A 21,427-nucleotide genomic window follows, 5' to 3' on the forward strand; every position below is an offset into this window, starting at 1 on the left:
AATTATGTTGAATCATTTTTGTAGGTACAAAATGATTGAATATAGGCACATTCACATGGTTCACAGAATGAGAAAATTCTTCTGTGTTCCAGAGCTCTAGGTGCCGACGTGATATTTCTGCCTCTGCTGCCTTTCCAAAATTTCTTTCTTTTCTTTCTTTCTCTTTTTCTTTCTTTCTTTCTTTCTTTCTTTCTTTCTTTCTTTCTTTCTTTCTTTTGTGATTTTATTTTTTATTTTATTTTTATTTTTTTAAATATGGAATTGATGGTCAAGTTGGTTTCCATACACTTCTGTTCACATCTCAAGAGACCTACTCTGCCCTACTGGGTAAAGATTTAGCCCACTGGTCATCTTTTGTGTTGGGTATCGAGACCATCACCTCTGCTCAGAGTTCCCCACCAAAGACAGCCCTATTTCTCTACGACACTCGTATGGAAAGGAGGAGGGTCCGATCAGGAGACTGGCAGGGTGCCCATCAATGACCACTGCTCCAACGTCTAAGACTCTGACCCCCATGCCCTTTATAATCAGCTGTGAGTCACAGTGGTCCGAAATGAGCAGACAATCTCCAACACTAAGCCTACTCTACACGCCCTGCAAACGCGTGGTGCTCGTATTTATCTGAACGTGCGCTGGAGTGTATGTGTGGTTACGCAGGTTTTTAAACTACATCTCCCTTTGTGCGGAATGATAATACACACATAAAATAAACGATACATTTTTGTAATTCAGATAACTGGAATAAACACAATTTAGTTCGGGAAATGCCGGATGACTCCAAAATGAATGGAAGCAGGATTATCCCACCGTCGTACCCAATGTTGATTTGCACACAAAAAAGTTACGGTTCAGTAAAACCATATGGAGGGAAGTGTGAGGATTATTAGGGCATGCAAATGGAGAGAGAGAGAAAACTTACCACAGCCTGGAACCATCAAGACCAAAAGAAGAAAAGAATAAACATCTGCATTAAAATCTGGTAGGAAAGCAGCATATTTTATTTCTACCTGGTCAGTATGCCTAGATTAGATATGGGCTGGAGAAACCATCAGGTGGGCAATCTTGTTTTCACGACCAGACTCTTAATGGCAGTTTATTGCTTGTTCGTTGGAAAGACGGCCTGAAGGATTGTAGATGCGAATCTTGGTTAGCTGAGTGCACATCGTGTGTGTGTGCCACTTCTCTTCTGCTCAGTTGGTCTGTGGCCACTCCCTAGAAACCCTGCTTTTCTCTTGCAATCCCTCAATGCCCACATTCCCTTCTCGATGGGGTGTCCTGCCATTTTTTTTTTGCTAGTTTCCCTGAGGTCAAAAATTGTTTATTTTCTCCATGATATTCAAGATACCCTTCTCTTATCTTTCTCCTTCTCTTCTGCGGATTCCTGCTCTTTCTCCCTGCAATGTACGTATCACTTCAAATAGTTCTGCTTCTCTCTCATGTCTACATTTAGTCTCTATCCGTGGGCCATTTCCACCTGCTTTGTCCATCTCCATACTCCTGATGCTGTTATGCCTCAGGAGGAACATCTGAGTTGGATTAACCTGTTCATGGAAAGTGGCTAAGGGGTGATATTTTTCTTTCCAGGTAGAGAGAAGCTTATCTTTCTTTTTTTAAAAAAAATTTTTTTTTCAATGTTTATTTATTTTTTTGGGACAGAGAGAGACAGAGCATGAACGGGGGAGGGGCAGAGAGAGAGGGAGACACAGAATCGGAAACAAGCTCCAGGCTCTGAGCCATCAGCCCAGAGCCTGACGCGGGGCTCGAACTCCCGGACCGCGAGATCGTGACCTGGCTGAAGTCGGACGCTTAACCGACTGCGCCACCCAGGCGCCCCGAAGCTTATCTTTCTTAATTAAGAAGTTAGCTTTAAGCTGCCGTTGGTGATTAGAGGAAAATACGTTTTTTTTTTTTCTCAAAAGAAATTAAAATTTGGTAGGAAAGCAGCATATTTTATTTCTACCTGGTCAGTATGCCTAGATTAGATATGGGCTGGAGAAACCATCAGGTGGGCAAAATCCATTTTTCAATGGGAAATGACCTAGAATGATCAGGCTGGATCTGACTTCTTCAGCTGCAGCCTTAAAAGATTCCGAGGAGAAAATGAAGTTATAGGCAACCCTGAGGGGAGGGAAGAAAAGGAAATGAGAGGGCAGGAGTCATTGCAACTGTGAAAATGAAAAAACGGAACGTTCGGGGTGCCTGGGTGGCTCAGCTCAGGATGCTGAGAAGTAAGTGTCCTCTTTCTCTAAAAAGTTGGAAATCATTGGTTTCAACTCAATCTGTACTAAGGCCCATGGATTTCTCTATTTGTTTCCCAGTTCAGTACACTCTTGTAGACAAACATAGGACTCGTGTATCCAGAAAAATCCTCATATATGCGTAGACACACCCACATCCCCTTGATCGCCTGGCACATGGAGTCAGCCGTCTCATCGAGAATGAAAGATAAAGTTTAGTTGTTTAACAGAATTTCCAGGCCACGGAGCTTCTGGTAAACTTACCTGCCCGTAAAAGGCTACACGATAGTAGCGACCGAACAGCCTCTTCTCTGAGTTCACCACCTCTGCAACTTTTAGGTACGACCGATGAATGTCGTAGTAGAGATCTGATAATTTCTGAAACCATAAATCAAAGGGTTTCGTGACGATGATGCTGACATAAAAAATAGGCAGTTTCCACATTTGAAAACTGTAAGTAAATCACCAATTTAGAGCAGGGTATTTTAACCAGCGTCTAGCTTTAGAAAATGTACCTTGAAGTCTCTCTGCTTCTCAAAGACAGCGATGATGGGTTTGTTGACGTCAGCGATGAGTTCATATCGCTCAGACTTCCAAAGAAACTCCGCACACAGGTAGAGCTGCTCCACCAGGATTTTCTGCAATTCCCCAAATCAAAAGGAGATTCAACACGATGAACACTGTGGTTCCTCCCTGAACCTGGTTTTCAAAACTGTTACAGTGTCAATTTTCTTCATAGTGGGGTTACTCTCTGTTTCCTATCTTTGTTATTGGCATCTACGTCCACCCTGGACGGGATGGTGGTGTCTTGGATCTTTCTTTTTCCATCACTGACTTAGTCCTGCAAGCTTGCTGATTTGAATCTATGAAATGCCTTCAGGTCTGTCTCATTCTTTCCATTCCACGGTCACTGCCTTGGATCAAAACCCTGTTCATTTCCCCCCAACGCCCATAGCGGTCTGCTAATAATGTATTTTGCACTCCAGTCTGTCCTACGTGTTGTTCTCCAGACAGCTTTCTAAAATGTACAACTGATCATGAGCTCTCCACTGCCCTGAGCCTTTATAGGAACTCTAGGGTCTTTGAATGGTTGTCCAAACTCTATCTCCATCCCAACCACTGTCACGTAAGAAGTTATTTTCCTTTAGTTGCGTATATTTATACTTGATGGGTCTTAGACTGAAAAACGTTCGCCTTTCTCAAGATTCTACACTTTTTGAAAGCCAGAATTGTGGGTTATTTAGCTCTTCTCCCCACCTTAACTCAATGCCTCACATATACTAGTGGTCTAATAAATGTTCAGCTGAATCAAATCATATACTCCCTAAAGGAAGTCAATTATTTGTTGGAATCTTTTCAACAGTGTCTTTGCAGAAAAGACTCTGAAGCATTATTTGAAATAGTTAATCTAAATATGTAGTTGCATTTATTGCTTATTTGCAAGGTATGCTAAATGAATATAAAACCATCTATAAAATTAAATTGAACTCTGCCCCCAAACTTGCTTTCTGTATCCTTTTTTTTCAATTGATGTAACATTAAGATAGAAACAATTAGCTTATGAAATATTTTACTTACTTGATGAAGAAGCTCTATTTTCTTCACCAGAATTATTGCAATTATCAGTACTTCTTTCAATTAATGAAAAATCACCATGGTTTGCAAATCAGAAGGTTTTCTGCAGAAACTAGTGAGCCTTTCTGTACAAGTGTATTTACAAATACACTTTCTAATGCATTAAAAAAAAAGTTGTGACCAGCTCACAAAATTTTCAGTATCCCTTACTGTATTTACCAAAGGACTAGAGATTTTATAGCTTATAGAAGAGCTGATAGAACACATTTGGGTCCATTTTAGAGAAGTAAAGTTTAGTTTAAATAGTCATCAAAAATTATGACTGAATAATAAAATCAGAATAATAAATCTGCTATTTATTATTCTCAGCTGAACTGTAGCCTGCCTTTCATTTTGCCTAAGTCATATTCTAGAGTAACTTTATTTGATTTCTGAATAAGATTTTCTCCTCCATATTTAGCTTCATGTAACAATTCAACGCATCTGTTTTCTCAGTTACTGTGCACTAGATTATATTGGTCCAACCTCATTGTACGGTGTGTCTTCCATTCCCGAATCTTCTTTCATTGCTCCTTCTTCTTTAATATTTGGTGTAATGCTCAGAAAAGCTGGCCAGCCCATAGAGAACATGCCTTGAGAGGACCAAGCAAAATCAGACATTATTATTTGAGCCACATCCTGTTTGGGATAGAGCATGCCTTTCTTCATGGTAGCATAATAAAACCCACTCCGTCAACAAGATGGGTAGACTATGACTGTTGATAAATATTCTCCCCAAGGCAACCAAGGATCCTGTTTTCTAATTTTGTATCATTTTTCAGGTGACATATTTTCTTTTAGAAGCTGGCATGGACAAAATACAGAATCTGTAGATAGACACAGTTGCAACGTTCTAGTTTAGCCAACCCCTTGGAGGCTGTTTCTCCCATTTGTCAAACTGAAGACATTAGTTATCTATCTCAAAAGATGGTTGAAAGGACGCAAACATTAATACTGAGCAAACAGCTGGTATGGTCAGTGCATTATGAAAACAATGCTCATTACTCGCTGATCTTCACTCCTTTGCATTATCTAGAAACTTCCTTAAATTTTCTTAGCACCGTGGCTACCAAGATCAAAACAAATATATCTGGCTCTACAGATAATATATAAAAACAGTTGATAATGGGCCATGTCCCCAGAGGAGGGATTGGAACTGAATTTGAGTAGTCAGGGACACAGCTTACACTGTCAGACCAGTCCTTGAACTTTGGCCCCATCACAAACTCACCATGCTCTCTCTCTAGGGCAGCCTATATCACTTACTCTTGGTTTTCTCACTCGAAAACAGGAGGCAGTAATAATAGTACTTTCATTACTGAGCCCAGTGCGGGGCCTTACCTGGCGCAGGTGCTTTTAGAATTCGAGCTGATACTTTTGTGCCATGTTTCCATTTTTAATAATCAGCTCATTGGCTATGTAACTAAATTATCACTCCAAAATGTGCTAAAAATTATAATTAGGATAATTACTGCAATCTAATTCTTGCATTAGAAATTCTACTTCCCTACTTTTAAAAATGAGAATATTCCTTCTGCAATTAAACATATATTAAAATATTTGACAACTGAGGAGCAGGGACCTATATATCCCCGACAGAGCAGAGAAAGTCATGATACATCTCTTGCAGGATGATGATCCTTGTAATAGCTGTACTTTCTGGAGTTGCTCATATTTGCCCGTATTCTGGTTATTTGCACATTGTAGTGAAGGGATACTCTATCCCTGTGACTTGGAAACATCATAATGTAAAAGTATATTGAGGACTTCAGATATATGCCAATGGATATGAATATATGCTAGTGCATCATAAAAAATCACCTTCCTTAGAGTTTACTAAACAAATACATTCTTTTCCCAGTGGATATGTTATAGTCCAGTATTACCTCCGGTCTAAAAGTCGGTATTTAAAATTTTTTCATGTTAAAGTCTCACACAAAATTTTGGGATATAAGTTTCCACAATTTGTCAAACGGACACCTAGTTTTATCAGGTGTCTTCAGTTTTGTTTTTTGTTAGAATTTGAAATAGTCTTTACGGAGCTGTATTACGATATAAAATAGATACGATATATATATGTCTGATTCCGATATAAAATAGGTGGGGGTGAAGGGTATGTTAGACAAAATAATGATAATTTTGATGACTTGTATATAAAAATGAAGCTGAATAGTTAGTGTGGAGCTAGGCAGGAAGATCCCTGAATTTTAGCGTGGACACAAGCCACGATGCCAGGTGTGACCTCCTCCTCGAACTATCTCACGGTTCACTTTGTTAACTTGGCTCATATGTTCTTTTTGCAAAATCCACTGAGATTCTTTAGAAAATATATGCATTTTTAGAAGAACAAGGGATTATGTTAATTAATTAAATAAGGGATTCATTAAATATGTATACGTAACTGAAGTCCAAGTTATCTTTCGTTCAGTTATTTTGCTCTTCAGATCTAAGGATTTGTTTGTGTTTTTCATACACGGAGTTTTCCACTGAATTTTGAAAGTTAAGATAGTGTTATGAAGTAGATTGCAGGTCATATCCTTTGGGTTTGAACAAGCTTTTCAACAGAAAACAGATTAAATATATTAACTATATTGCCACATTTTTTGCAAAGAGTAATTCTTTAGTGATTGTTACAAAATCTTTCATCAAACATTAAAGATGAAGTATGTTTAATTAAAGGAAATCAGTGCTATAAATTATTATATGTTGTATATTGTCAGAACCAGTTAACATTAAAAAAAACTTTTTTTAATGCTTATTTATTTTTGAGACAGAGAGAGAGAGACAGAGCATGAACGGGGGGGAGGCGGGGGGGGATCAGAGAGAGAGGGAGACACAGGATCTGAAGCAGGTTCCAGGCTCTGGGCTGTCCGCACAGAGCCCAACGCGGGGCTCGAATTCATGGACCGTGAGATCTTGACCTGAGCTGAAGCCGGACGTGCAACCGACTGAGCCACCCAGGCGCCGCAACATTTTAAAAAAACAAAATGGAGGGACGCCTGGGTGGCTCAGTCGGTTAAGCACTGACTTCAGCTCAGGTCATAATCTCACGGTTCGTGAGTTCGAGCCTCGAGTCAGGCTTTGTGCAGACAGGTCAGAGCCTGGAGCCTGCATCGGATCCTGTGTCTCCCTCTCTCTCTGACCCTCCTCTGCTTGCTGTATCTGTCTCTGTCTCTCTCTCTCAAAAATAAAATACACATTAAAAAAATTTTGTATAAAAATGAAATGGAACATGTTGATTATATAGTCCCGCATATATATTTTTGGCATTCCTTATTTTCAACAAGTAGGTTTTTTTTTACATTTCAAGATTAAAATGGATTTCTCTTGCAATTTTAAACAATTTTAGAAAAAAATCCCAAGGGCAGACTAGTATGCAAATTGGAAGCAAATATGGCCATAACTCATAATCCTAAATATTGGGTAAGATGCAGTTCTATTTGCTGAGAACTTTTTGGTTCTGAACTTCATAAATTTGGATGGATTTCTGAATGGTAGGAGCCTCAGACTCTGACAGCGTGAGTTATGAAGGTCTGGGATAGCCTTTGCTTCTAAGAATATACATTTAAGAATTTCATCGAAGTAAACTTGAAGCAGCAACTTGATTTGCTCTGCTCTGTTCCCTGGGGGTAAAGGAGCTTATGCGGGAGAGTTAGAGCACTCACTTCCTCCGCTGGGAGCTGTTAGTAATGGGTAGTTATCACAGGGATGGGTATCCTCCGGGAGCAGGGGTGGTGTGCAAATCTTTTCCATTTTCCAGTAACCTATGGTAGTGCAAGATGAGGTTAAGACATGGCTACAGGTTGGTGTTAATACAAGCTTATGAGACTATACATCAGTAAACGATAAAACATTCTCATTTTGAACTAAGAAGCCGACCAGTTAGCCTTTTTGTAGACAGATTAAACATGATAGTGGCATGAAAGCTAAAATTGATAAGTACGGCATAATTAAAACTATCTGTGACCATTAATGTTACTTAATGAAACATAACTGAGATTATTACTAAAATCAAGAAGTTAATTTTAACTTAGGCTTCAGCATGTCACTTCTGGACTTTTCTCCCTGCACACGGTCGTCTTACCTTTTCTTTTCAGGTATTCAGCAATGAGGGCAGCTATATGGATGTAACACATCGCGGCCTGTAAGAAAAAAGAACGGTTTTAGAGGAAGGCACAGCACAGAGCTGACTAATCAGGACTAACCTTCCGAGGTGAGTCAGTATTCCATGTAAGAATACATGGAGGAATCTTTTTTTTTTTTTTTTAATTTTTTTTTTCAACGTTTATTTATTTTTAGGACAGAGAGAGACAGAGCATGAACGGGGGAGGGGCAGAGAGAGAGGGAGACACAGAATCAGAAACAGGCTCCAGGCTCCGAGCCATCAGCCCAGAGCCTGACGCGGGGCTCGAACTCACCGACCGCGAGATCGTGACCTGGCTGAAGTCGGACGCTTAACTGACTGCGCCACCCAGGCGCCCCGGAGGAATCCTTTTAATGACGGAGTTAAAAACAAGAATCGGTCTGATTTCCAAAGCGTTCACAATCAAGAATAAAATGCCTATTCAGGAAGTTTTGTTTGTGTGCTTATCTGGGTGTTATCTTCAAGTGGGTGAATGAACTGACCTCAAGAATGTTTCTGTAGAATTACCTTCCTTCCTATTTAAGCCTAATGTAGATATTTTATTATTTTTTTTAATAAATTAATTTATTTTGAGAGAGACAGAGACAGTATGAATGGGGGAGGGGCAGAGAGAGAGGGAGAGAAAGAATGCCAAACCGACTCCGTGTTGTCAGCCCAGAGCCCAACTCGGGGCTTGAACTCAGGAAACCGTGAGATCATGACCTGAGCCTAAACCAAGAGTTGAATGCTTAGCCGACTGAGCCCTCCAGGCGCCCCTGATGTATATATTTTAAAATCCAATTCTCTTTTCTTGTTAAAACTATACACTACAGTATCGGGATCTAAACTGAAAATAAAATTAAGCTATCTTCTTACCTTTTCTGTTTCCAATAATGGCCCCCTTGGAATTTCTACTGCCTTTAAGATGGTCACCTCACAAGGTGGTACTTGATTAAATAGCGTGGCCTAACGTAATGTGTGCTCCCGCCAACCAGAATATATGGCGACATCTTAACGTTCTCTAGTATCTCCCGAAAAGCCTTGAGCATTGCTGAACAGGTACTAGAACTTGGCCTGTTGAGGGTCCAAATGACTTCAGCTTTTCCCTTGAAGTTTTATGGAGGGATTTCCCCATTTTCTGGGCAATCCAAGGAACCGGAGTTTCTCATTCTTGTCCCATCAAACTGCCTCCAACCACAGCTTCTGATTGGCTCTCTTTCTATCCCAGGATCCTTCACACGCGTTTAGAAGAACGTCAGGTTTAACTTCAGGTTTTAAGACCATCCCGGACATTTTAATCTCTTCCCCAAAGGGGCGTATTTCTGAGAATAAGGCAAAACTTTTCCATTTGGTGTCTAGAAACCACTTGGGTGCTGTGAACTGCTACATAAAAAGCCACCCAGTGTTTAAACGGACATTGAAACGTTAGCTATCGATGTATAATCTTCACACAGTGCATTCTCCTCACAGGACTCGTGAGAGTGTTAATATTTCCATCACCAGTTCAGACCAGCTGCAAATGAGGACAGATTACCCCAGCCTGAGATTACTCACTATGAAGGCAAGCTTCCCCATCCGAGTCCAATTACAGGGAAGAAGTTTTAAAGCACAGAAGATTAACTTACATAACTCAATTTCTCAATTTCCAGACACCGTTCCAACCATCCTCCCTAGTCTTGGGCTTTTAACGTTTAGTTCTGCATTGCATATCCTACAATTACAGCTGATACCAACAACTGTGGCTTTTACTTGGTATCATTTACACGGAGTCAGGAATTCTTGAATCCTATGTGCAAATTTAATGCACATAATATATAATCGGGTCATACCTGGATGAGCGGGAAAATATGGTAACCTACTGTAAATGAAAATCCAATCGCCCCGATAAAGGAGACAATGCCAATGGAGAAGGACTGAGCCTTTGCTAATCACCTCGGATAAATCGCCGTTTCTTGCGTGAATCTTGGCCATGCTTTCCAGCCAGGTCCTGCGCAGCTCAGGGGTGCTTGCATAGGAGTTTGCCAGGCTGTACTGGAGATCCACCAGCATCTCGGGGTCCTTCTCATGCTCTTTCATCTGAGCTGTGGCCATCAAAACAGTCCTTATACGTTTTGTCAGATCTTTCACCTCTGCTGGGAAGTTGCTGTTCTTTGGAAAAGAGAGAGGCTGGGTCATTATCGGTTTCAAATTCCTAAGATAAGTTACTTCAAGTTATGCTATTATTTATGGCATCGTCTCACAGTTTGATGCGTTCTCTATCTTGTTCATAAGCATGTACTTTCTTTATACGCGCATCTTATGTATTGTGGTTGTGTATACATTTGAACATTAGAACTGTAGTAGACTCCGTCTTATCTGCTCACCTAGCTTCTTCTAGTAATAGCATCCTGATTGTTCTTTGAGACGCTCTCCTCTCTGGCTCTGGGTCATGTGAGTTGAAAGGTCTACTTCCTTCCCAGGCACCAGGGTGTGGCCCACGTTCCTGACCTGGCCAATCATATTCTTTGATCCCTCAAGCCAGTGATTGCTTTAGGGATGGGCATATGATAACAAGGTTCAGTTTGGGGACTTTAACTGACACAATTGAATGAAATGCTTCTTTCACTTACAGGATACTTCGATATCCTCAGAATTTCTGAGAAAGTACGCTCATGGGGAGATCCTGCTTGTAAATGAAGTAAACAAAGAGGAAAATTGAACTAAGAGACAGAGAGAGGTAAAAATAGAGGCAGTAGGGAAGGGGATCTGAAAACATTATTTTTTAATTTTTAAAGGTTTTTTTATTCAAATCATTTTTTCCAGTTTTGTTCAGAAGTAACTGTCATACATCACTATATAAATGTAAGGCATACAGCATAGCAGTTTAATTGATATATGTTGTGAAAGGAGTAGCACAATAGGTTCGGCTAACAGCCATCTTCTCCTATAGATGCAGTATAGAGACAAGAAAGAAAAAAGAAAAAAGGAAAACAAAATTCCCCTTACAATGACAGCTCATAGGATTTTCTCTCTTAACTACCTCTTCTTTTTTTTTTTCTTTTATGTTTATATATTTTTGAGAGAGAGACAGAGTGTGAGCAGGGGAGGGGCAGAGAGAGAGGGGGACACAGAATCCGAAGCAGGCTCCAGGCGCTGAGCTGTCAGCACAGAGCCCGACGTGGGGCTCGAACCCACAAACCGTGAGATCGTGACCGGAGCCGAAGTCAGACGCTTAACCGACTGAGCTACCCAGGCGCCCCTCTGAACTATATAACATAGAGCGATGTTAGCTATAGTCCTCATGTTGTACCTGACATCCCAGTACTTATCTATCTTACAGTTAGAAGTTTGTACCTTTTCACCACCCTCCTCCAATTTCCTCACCCCCACCCTGCCTCTGATAACCATGAGTCTGATTTCTTTCTTCATGATTTTCAGGGTTTTTTTTTTTTTTTTTCAACGTTTATTTATTTTTGGGACAGAGAGAGACAGAGCATGAATGGGGGAGGGGCAGAGAGAGAGGGAGACACAGAATCCGAAACAGGCTCCAGGCTCTGAGCCATCAGCCCAGAGCCTGACGTGGGGCTCGAACTCACGGACCGCGAGATCGTGACCTGGCTGAAGTCGGACGCTTAACCGACTGTGCCACCCAGGCGCCCAGGGTTTTTTTTTAAGATTATACATATAAGTGAGATCATACAGTACTTGTTTATCTTTGACCTATTTCACCTAGTGTAATGCCTTCGGTGTCCATCCACGTTGTCACAAATGGTAGGACTGCCTCAGATTTTGTGGCTGACTGCTATTCCATTGACTATATACACCACAACCGCTTTATCCATTCGTTCACTGGTGGACACGTAGCTTGTTGCCATGCCTTGGCTATTGTAAATAATGCTGTTATGAACATGGGGTGCACATATCTTTTTGAATTAATGTGAAAACATTTTAATTTCTGGGTTCAGCCATGCCCAATGCCAGGCCCTTATCCCTGGACTTTTCAGTACTGTGATTAAAGGAGAAGTCTTCAGAAATTTCTAAAAGAAAGATTAAATACATTTGACCTACAATAGGATTATGAGAGAATCACTGTATTTCTGGATATTTGTGGTTAGTGTTCTTTTTTTATTTTTGGTAAAATTTTTTAATGTTCATTTATTTTTGAGAGAGAGGGAGACAGAGCATGAGTGGGGGAGGGGCAGAGAGAGGGGGCACACAGAATCTGACGCAGGCTCCAGGCTCTGAGCTGCCAGCACAGAGCCCGACGTGGGACGTGGGGCTTGAACTTACAAACCGTGAGATCACGGCCTGATCCAAAGTGGGACGCTTAACCTTAACAATGAGCTGCCCCGGCGCCCCTTGTGGTTAGTATTCTTGTTATAGCTCATTCAACCACCCATCTTGGAAATTCCAAGCAACAGATGATAGACTGACAGTGTTAGAGCTGATCGGCAATTCAGCAAGCAAACTCAGTGTAAGCACTCAGTTTAAGTCACAATACACAAAACACAGAATTTGGATATATTTTTTTTTTGATTTGGATATTTCACAAAAGAATCCAGTTTAGTTTATTCCCAAGTCTTTGAAAATGTCCATAAAGCATTTCTTACTTTCATCTGCTTGTCTCCATTAGCAAAATTGTTGGTAATTGCAAGGGAATGCTGAAACCGAGAGCCTCCAATCCCAGCATCGGCGATTAACTGGCTTACAGCCTTGATAAGCTAGAAGAGAAGAGAAAAAGAAAACTCCAAAGGTACTAACTCAGAAATAGTAATATTAAAGAAACCCACTGGATTGGATGAATGTACCATTGATTTCTCCCTGTGGGTCCAAAGAATAGCATCTTTATGCCTTAAAATTTTCAGAAGGCCACGTAATCTAGGGTGTTTCCTATGATTTAAAATATTTAAAGAAGGTTGCAGGAATCTTGGGATGCCTTAAAGGAAGACATTTCTGGATTTGGAATCTGGTGGGGTTTGGCATCCTAGAGATAGTTACGGTTTCCTGAGTTGTGTATTCTATTCGATTCTGTTCCTTGGCAGAAGAAAAGTAAAAGTGGAATTATGGGCTGTGTTGATTTCTGTCCAGCTGCCCTCTTCCTCTGAACCAGAGCGGAGTGTGTTGAGTCTTTTTAAGGAGGAATCTAGTAGAAGAGTTGGTAGGTCTTGCCCAGGGGCCTAGAGGCTTTTATCAATGCTGAAACAGAAGAGTGGCTTTAACAACAGCATTAATGGAAACTGGAAGCACTTACTTGTAAGTGGGACCGGACAATTGACTTCTGCTTGTTAAATTCAAAATTCTTCCTCATGAAAAAGTAGAGAAGGGCTGATGCTTCTGTCTGAGTTGACCGTGACCTGTGGTTACAGCATTTTAGGACTTCATAGCAGAAGGATCCACACAGGTCGGCAGGCCCTTGAAAGAACGCTGAAGGAAACTATGGAGGTAGAACGGTTGGTTAAGTCGGGGCGGGGGGGGACCATGCCTTCATTTTGCTGTGTTTCTGCTTGTATTTTAAAATTCCTTAGAACAAATCCGCCTTTTTTTTTTAACTCAGGCAAGTGGAAGAGATATAATTGTATTTATTTAAGTCCATATTAATATTTCTCTTTTTTTCCTAGAAATAATCATTCTCTACCTGGTAAGTATCCCAGGCACCAATGATGACAACCCGAAACTAGTGAATGAGAGCTTTGAAGTGTTTCCTCTTCACCCAACATTGTAAAACCACAGGGATCCTCAAAAGTTGGCAGCTGTGTCTACTTTAAGGTGGAAACTTCACTTGGCATGAATGGAGATCACAGATGACGACGTGTATTGTCCCCGACTCTCTGTCACAAATACTGAGGATCCCCCCAGAAGATGGCTACGTGTTAATAATATTCCCTTTCGATATCCAAGTAGACAGGTTGTCAAGACTGTTAACTGTCAAGACCAGGAATCAAATGGCTTATTAAAACCAATAAAAATACTCTAATAAAACCAAATAAGCCAAAATAGAAGGAAACAGACTTCCTTTCCTCCATACTGAGAGATGTAAGGATTAACACGTGTTTATTATCATCCTTTCCTGAGCTTTCACTGGAACCGGGAGAACTCTTACCTTGCAAACAAACAGTCTCAAGGAGGCAAACACGTGCTTCAGCGCTGTGGCTGACTGGTTGACTTGGAAAAAGACCATGTAGGTGTCAAAGACCCTTTTCATCATGGAATTTTGACATTCAGATTGTTGGAGTTGTCTCTGGAAATTCAACACAGAAGTTATTTAGGATGAGTGAAAAGGCACCTGTATTCTTTCAAAAGATATTTACTGTGAGCCTACTATGTGGTAGGCACAACTCTGGGTAATGGAGATAGTGTTGAATAAGAAGATAAGGTCTATGTTCCCAATGAAACTTACACAGCAGGGATTGGAAAAAATTACTAAATAAGAAAATAGAGCAGAATGATGCGATATAATAAAAAGTAACTGGTTTGGGCAAGGATTACTTTAGGTAGGGTGGGCAGCCAAGACCCTCTAATGGATGAACTGACATGTGAGCTGAAGGAATTGGCTATGGGCAGATCTGAAGGGACTAATCAAGAAGACAGAAGCAGCTAGTACCAGGGATATGAGTTGGGAAGAAGCTTATGAGTTCAAAGTTGAGGAAAAAAAGGGCAGAGGAGCCTGAACAGAGCATGGGGTGAGATCGGGACAGAGGTAGGAGATGAGGTCACAGGGAGGCAGGTCCTCGTAGGCATCGGTAGGGCCTTTAAGATGTCTGAGATTTGACTGACATTTGCACTGAGTAATAAAGATTTAAAATATGGTGTTTGTTTTTTTTCCTACCACATGCTGACACTTTTCCTGAAAGCAGGGATTTTTTGGCATAATCACTGTGTTTGGTGTAGACGTTATTCAATGGATCCAACTGTTCCTACTTTAACCCCGAACATCTGTAAACTCATTAGATTGAGCTAATATTCCAAATATCTTTACTGAGGTATAACTGGCATACAATTTCTATATGAGTTTATTAAATTTTATATAAATGGCATCAGACAGTAACTGAGCGTAACTGAGCAGCGTTCTATTGTATGGATATACCACCATTTTTTAAATCCATTCACCTGTTGATGTACACTTGGGTTGTTTTCATCACTTATTAAAAATAAGGCTTGTATGAACATTTGTGTACACAGGTTTTTGTGACCAAATGCTTTTATTTCTCCTGGGTAAATGCTTAGTATTGGAATGGCCGGTCACATAATGGACACACGTTTAACTTTTTAGACTGCCATACTGTTTTCCAGAGTGTTTGCATGCCCGCCATTGGTGGATAAGAGTTCCAGTTTTTTCATACCCTTGCCAAAACGTGGTATGGTAAGTCTTTTTAACTTAAGTCATTCTACCACTATGTAGGTATTATTTTCACCAAAGATATACAGATGACAAATAAGCACACGAAAAGATGCTCAGCATTATTAGTCTGTTGGATCTAGCCATCATTTGTCTCTCCCCCTGAGTCTGAAAAAGTGGAGTCCCACTCTCAGTCAGCTCGGCTTGCCTGAGGGTGAAGCAGGAGAAGCAAAGAAGAATATTTATTATTTGACAATAGTGAAATACATATGTATGTATATCATTTGAGCATTAGTCAACTTCTGATAAACTCTGAGTCTCAGTTGTAAAACTTTTTCCACTGACACTTAGGCTGATTTATGTAACGTTAATTGATTTCATAAAATATTAAATTAAAAAAATGTTTATTTATCTTTGAAGGAGAGAGAGAGCATGAGCAGGGGAGGGGACAGAGAGAGAGAGAGAGAGAGAGAGACAGAATCTGAAACAGGCTCCAGGCTCTGGGCTGTCAGCACAGAGCCTGAAGCAGGGCTCAAACTCACAGACCCCGGGATCATGACCTGAGCCAAAGTCGGATGCTTAACTGAATGAGCCACCCAGGTGCCCCAGTAAAATATTTTTTTTTTCTTGACTTCCCATGACTTTTCCACCTCCCATTTTATCATGTTGCAGAAGATGTTATAGTCACACTTACCTGGTGAGTCTGGGTGAAGAGTGATAGCAGGTCTAGGATAGTCAGGCACACCTCTGTAGCAATATTGGCCTCTGTGTCCACATGGTGCATGATGTCTATTTCATTGGAGTTGCCTACAAAATATGAAGTAGAACATACATAAATGTCTAAGAAAATTCTTTGTATTCCATAAAGGGCTTTCTTCTATTATAACATTTTCACTGTTTTCTGGTGTTTTGATAAATAATTTATGAAATCAAAGTGCTTTTGTTGGTTCAATTACCTTATTGGCTGAATCAAAAACTAAAGACTGTCCGTCTAAAGACAGAAGCTTTAATGGATCTTATAGACTAAATGTTTGTGTTGCCCCAAATTCCTGCATTGAAGCCCTAAGTGTGATGGTATTTGGAGATGGGATATTTGAGAGGTAATTAGCTCGTGAGGGCGGAGCCCTCATGAATGGGTTCGTGCTCTTATAAAAAGAGGCACCAGAAAGGGAGCCTTTCTCTCTGTCATATGAGGACACAAGAAGAAGGTGGCCATCTGCAAACCAGGAAAAGGGTTCTCATCAGACATCAAATCTGTTGGTACCTTGACCTTGGACCTCCCACCCTCCAGAACCATAAGAAATAAATGTTTGTTGTTTAAGCCTCCCAGACAATTCTCTTGTAGCCACTCAAACTAAGAGTGTAGGCCCTTTTCATATGTCAGCTGTAGACAAGAGTGACCCATTTGCCATTATTTCTTACTTCTTTTCCGTTGATTTAGGCATTGACAGAGTCATAGTCCTTTCATACTCAGTCTGGGGCAAGTTTTAGGCTCCTAGTCTAATAGACTAAATGTATAGTCTCAGTGGACAGTGTGCATTAGTGGCCATTAAAGACCCTAAATATATTCATAGGTGAAGGCATCTGCCTTTGGTCACATGTCCCTAACCACTAACATGTACACAATACAAAACACTGGGCTCCATTTTTTCCTCATTCACAAGCTGGAATGTGCGCATCACCGGGTTCAATATATCACACTTAGTGCTTCTAGGACATGGACAACTTTCTCCTCGTCCCAAACAGCAGACAGTAATAATCTGGTTGACAGAGGTCCCTGTAACCCTCACAATAGCAAATCCACCTGACATCAGAGGAGCTACATGGAGCACATTATCCTGAGAGATTTGCCTGTTTCCTTTCTTATAAGGACACTTCAGTTTTTAAACTCCCTCTCTGCTGATCTTTTTCCTCTAAGAAAAATTCCCTGGGCTACAGCAAGCCTGAAAAGCAACGGTCTCAGTAACACACTAACATTCCTTACGTTTCTGAAACATTCTAACGCATTTAATGTCTTCCACGCATCTAGAGAAACACCGCTAGCCATCTCGGTCCCATTATTTCTCGTTTACTTACTGGACATGGTATTGTCTAACATCTGTAAAAGTTTGGGATTAGAAAGTGCATTTTTGCCTCGAATTATAGGTAAAGTTTGTGATCGGTGCTGCTTATGTCCTTCATGAGCGGACGTGGTATGCATCCTGAAAATTAAATAAGAAAATAGGTTATGGCACGAGAGATATGAGATACAAATGTTCATTCAAAAATTCTAGACTAAGTCAAATATAAACAACTTTTACCCAGAGATGTTTTATGAAAAATAGTAATTACAGGAGACATGATCAAAGGGACTTTTAAGAGTGCTTTTGGAGAGGTTTTATTTAAGCCAAAAAAGGGTTCAGAAGGATGCTCGGTACCAAAGGGTAATAGAAGAATAATAGATACTAAGCCTGAACAAGCATATTCATTATTATTTAATGAAATCATGAGATTTCATGGGAATTCCATGGTATTCCATCCTCGTAGGGGAGAGAGCTGGGGGGGGGGGTACCCTGGTGCAGCTACATTCCCAGAATGATGATAATGGTCTGCAACAGCTCTCATTCAATGTCTCCTTGGCACTCCCACCTGGTGGAATGAGCCAGTGTTATGTGGGAGTAAAGACACTTCCCATTCTTGACTTTCATTTCCACTATCGTTTGGCCAAGGCAATAAAACATTTTTTTTTTTTTTTGAGTAAAGTAGGCAATAAGAGATACCCTGAAGAGTCAAGCCAATAGAAGAGGCAATGGTTTTCTCTTGGTCACCCTTTTCAAGGGGTTATTTGGTTTTGACCACATCAAATGCTCTGGATGGATCGAGGCCCAGAAGACCTAACTGTGGTTTTCAGTAGTTAGGGGAGCCCTGAAGCTACAAGAAAAAATGAGTTCTGGCTTGTATGGCTTGGACCTTTGGGACTGATTTATTTCCAGGTTTTGGGTCTATTTTGGTCTGGAGCTTCTGGAGGAAAAATCCTGGTGCCTAGGAGGGGAGGGGTAGGAATGACCAGGACGTGTCTAGATGGTTCAGGAAGAAGCTTGCAATTTAACCCACCAAACGTCAACAAAACTGCAGTGACCTCAGGTACCTTACTATTGTCTTTAAAGGCAGAAAGTCATTGTTGATAGTCTTCTCTCCTATTACCATTGGGAAAACACGCCTATTACATTTTCTCATTTGCTTTCACACAAGGGGCAACTTCGAGGAGTCCCTATGGGCTAAGAGGCAAAACATACTCCATGGTTTTTTGGTTATATACTACTTTCTTATTTCTGAAATTCTTTCTAAAATATAGCCATTTTCATATTACATATTATTATGGTAACTTTGGGAAGAATAAATCAAACTGGAGAAAATTTTAGCAAAGAATTCTTATTTATGAGATTCAGGGGAGATTTAAAGTAGGATTTCAGGGCAAAATCCTCCCACAGGGTAGGTTCATAAAGGATGACTCCAGGCCCTATGTGCTAGTCAAATCAGTGTAATGACTAGGAAATCGAACACAAGCTTATGGAGCCATCCATGTTTCCTCACTGCTTGCGACCCTTTCAAAAACAATTTTAGGGGCACCTGGTGGCTCAGTCAGTTAAGCGTCTGACTTCAGCTCAGGTCACGATCTTGCGGTTTGTGGGTACAAGCCCCGTGTCGGGCTCTGTGCTGAAATCTCAGAGCCCGGAGCCGGCTTCGGATTCTTTGTCTCCCCCTCTCTCTGCACCTCCCCCACTTGCACTCTGTCTCTCTCGTTCTCAAAAATAAATAAACATAAAGAAAAATAAATAGATAAAAACCAATTTTAGCTCTGAGGACACTGCTAACGTATTACAATGACTGAAAGGTATGGGGAGATACGACCTCACGTTTGATATGTCACTAGGAGGTTAGCAAACATTAAATGAGTCATTTATTGGAATGATGTCTTTTCGGGCTCAGTTAAATTACGGTACTATTAACCTCCATCCACTGCATGGCATTGCGCCCCAAGTGCACATAAATAAGTCATAATCCTTGACTCTTAGGTTTTCACAAGCTAGCAGAGCAGATCGAGGAGAGTTTCTGCATGTGGTTTGAAGTGTATGCATACATACATATGCATGTGCCTGCTTGCGCATGCACATGTGGAAGCATCCGTATCCCTCCACACACACACACGCACACACACACACACACACGCACACACGCATAAACACAATATGATTACAAATATCAAGCAAATGCGACATTACCATTGTGGCAAGGGACCTGATGTTTGGCAGGAAGGGTTAGAGCCTTTGAGAGTTCCATTGTTCTGGGTGGACTGCACAAATTTAAATGCCGCAGCAATTTTCCTGCAAGGGAAACTGAGGTTTTAATCACAGTTCAGTATTTGTAATTTATTTTTAAATAAAGACCGGCCACTGGCAACACGACTACTCAACAACAAAATAGTCTGCGTGCTATGAAAGATAAAATCACATCATCTTTTGGGAATGGGAAATGGGGAAGTGCTGGGGGCTTCGTGGTCTCTCATGAGAAAACAATGTCAACACAAAGTTATTCTAGATTAATTTTTCTTTTCAGCTTACTGGGAGTATATTCTTTCTTTCTTTCTTTCTTTCTTTCTTTCTTTCTTTCTTTCTTTTTTTCTTTCTTTGTACAGTTGACACACAACGTTATATTAGTTTCATGTGTACAACATAGTGATTTGACAAGTCTATGTATGTTGCACTCACCATAAGTGTGGCTACTATCTGTCCCCAAACCACAAAACCACTGACTGTATTCCCTGTGCTGTACCTTTTATTCCTGTGACTTATTCACATTGGATGTATTCACATTGGATGTAGAAGGTTCATAGGAATCTTCTACATTACATCCATGCAAAATGATAGATAAATTAGCTCGGACGATACAGGAAATGTGGCTTCCTTTTAGAAATGTATGTTTTGTGCTTTTCTCCCTAGACAGCTTTTAACTAGTCCTAGATCTATGATGAGTACATGGCAAGTGTCAAACTTCTACGTCTACTCTGAGGTCAACCTTACCATCCTTATGTGCACCTTAAGATTTCTAACATATACCTTCAAGTCTAACCTGATATACATTAATAGATGCCATATTTTTTTAAAGATCAGACTAACCTAGTGGAATTTAAAAATTGTTACCTTATTATATTGCGTCTTCCTAGGTATCTGAAATTTTGAAGACAAACACTAGAAAGGAAAAAAAAAGGCCACATTCCAATTATTCATGTCCTTTTGTTTATACAAACTATTCATTTAAGAAGTACATTAAAAGAAAAGATGATTTTATGCATACTTTATGCATGACTACTACTGATAGATAGTAGGACATTCTAAGGACATATGGGTCCTTAGAATGAAGGATGGTATACTGAACCATTTTGAAGCTTCCAGAAAAAAACAGGTTAACAAATCAACTCTATAACTTACTCCAAGATGCTGAAGAAGTCAGACACCTCTGGACTGGGTGCTCTTTGCCAGTAGGCAATCAGCGTCTCTGGAAGGAAACACCATGTAGCATGAGACTCTCGGAAATTCAATTTTTTTTCCTTTTTAAAAATTTTAATTTTCAAGGGCTCTCTCTTTACCCTCTGAAATTGTCTTCATAATGTGAAGAAAGCACATGAGAAGGCTCCTGGTTTCTGCTTGATCTAACTTGTCAAATCGAAGGGTTGACCCTATCAAAGACAAGGGTCTAGGGATCTAGGAACGGAAGAACCAAGAAAGACTGAATTAGCGAGGCGGGGGGGGGGGGTGGCGCTGGCTCTCCAGGTGCTGGGTAACTGGAGGAGAAGCCCCACCTTTTCGCAGTTGTCTGTTTTCTCGCTGCTCTTCTCATTGGTGCTTGGGTTGGAGTCAAGACTTGCCAGGGATGCTCTGGAGTCAGCATGGTTTACTGTAGAAATAGCTATTGATGAAAATGCTGCAAACACAAGCCACAGCACACAGACGGTGATGAGATGGAATGGGCACACACACAGGGCTAAAATGATGACCCAAAAAGATGTTGATCATTGAGGTGGTAGGAGTATTGGGGAAGGCTGACATGATAGAGTCTGGAATTGCCATTGAAGACATGCGACATTTTAAGAATGATCAC

At 40.6% G+C, this 21,427-nt stretch overlaps 1 protein-coding gene across 16 annotated transcripts in view; it reads right to left on the bottom strand.

Moving 5' to 3' along the window:
- DOCK10 (dedicator of cytokinesis 10) overlaps positions 1 to 21,427 on the bottom strand; it is a 271,379-nt gene that overhangs the window by 17,468 nt on the left and 232,484 nt on the right. For 8 of the 16 annotated variants that reach the window (XM_045034551.1, XM_023259739.2, XM_045034550.1 and 5 more), the window contains exons 35-51: positions 21,129 to 21,250; positions 20,916 to 21,030; positions 20,758 to 20,824; positions 20,470 to 20,517; positions 19,552 to 19,653; positions 17,366 to 17,490; positions 15,984 to 16,096; positions 14,054 to 14,191; positions 13,205 to 13,387; positions 12,564 to 12,674; positions 9,907 to 10,122; positions 7,936 to 7,993; positions 7,517 to 7,615; positions 4,338 to 4,444; positions 2,753 to 2,875; positions 2,502 to 2,615; positions 920 to 925 (exon numbers count right to left, since the gene is read on the bottom strand). In XM_045034551.1, the coding sequence (XP_044890486.1) occupies positions 920 to 925; positions 2,502 to 2,615; positions 2,753 to 2,875; positions 4,338 to 4,444; positions 7,517 to 7,615; positions 7,936 to 7,993; positions 9,907 to 10,122; positions 12,564 to 12,674; positions 13,205 to 13,387; positions 14,054 to 14,191; positions 15,984 to 16,096; positions 17,366 to 17,490; positions 19,552 to 19,653; positions 20,470 to 20,517; positions 20,758 to 20,824; positions 20,916 to 21,030; positions 21,129 to 21,250 (1,847 nt within the window). Of the gene's footprint in view, positions 1 to 919; positions 926 to 977; positions 1,121 to 2,501; positions 2,616 to 2,752; positions 2,876 to 4,337; positions 4,445 to 7,516; positions 7,616 to 7,935; positions 7,994 to 9,906; positions 10,123 to 12,563; positions 12,675 to 13,204; positions 13,388 to 14,053; positions 14,192 to 15,983; positions 16,097 to 17,365; positions 17,491 to 19,551; positions 19,654 to 20,469; positions 20,518 to 20,757; positions 20,825 to 20,915; positions 21,031 to 21,128; positions 21,251 to 21,427 lie in introns of those variants that run through there. The other 8 variants (XM_023259740.2, XM_019838748.3, XM_011285652.4 and 5 more) reach the window with 5 other exon arrangements.

This window comes from Felis catus, chromosome C1, assembly GCF_018350175.1.
Source record: "Felis catus isolate Fca126 chromosome C1, F.catus_Fca126_mat1.0, whole genome shotgun sequence".
In the NCBI taxonomy this organism is placed as follows: domain Eukaryota; kingdom Metazoa; phylum Chordata; class Mammalia; order Carnivora; family Felidae; genus Felis; species Felis catus.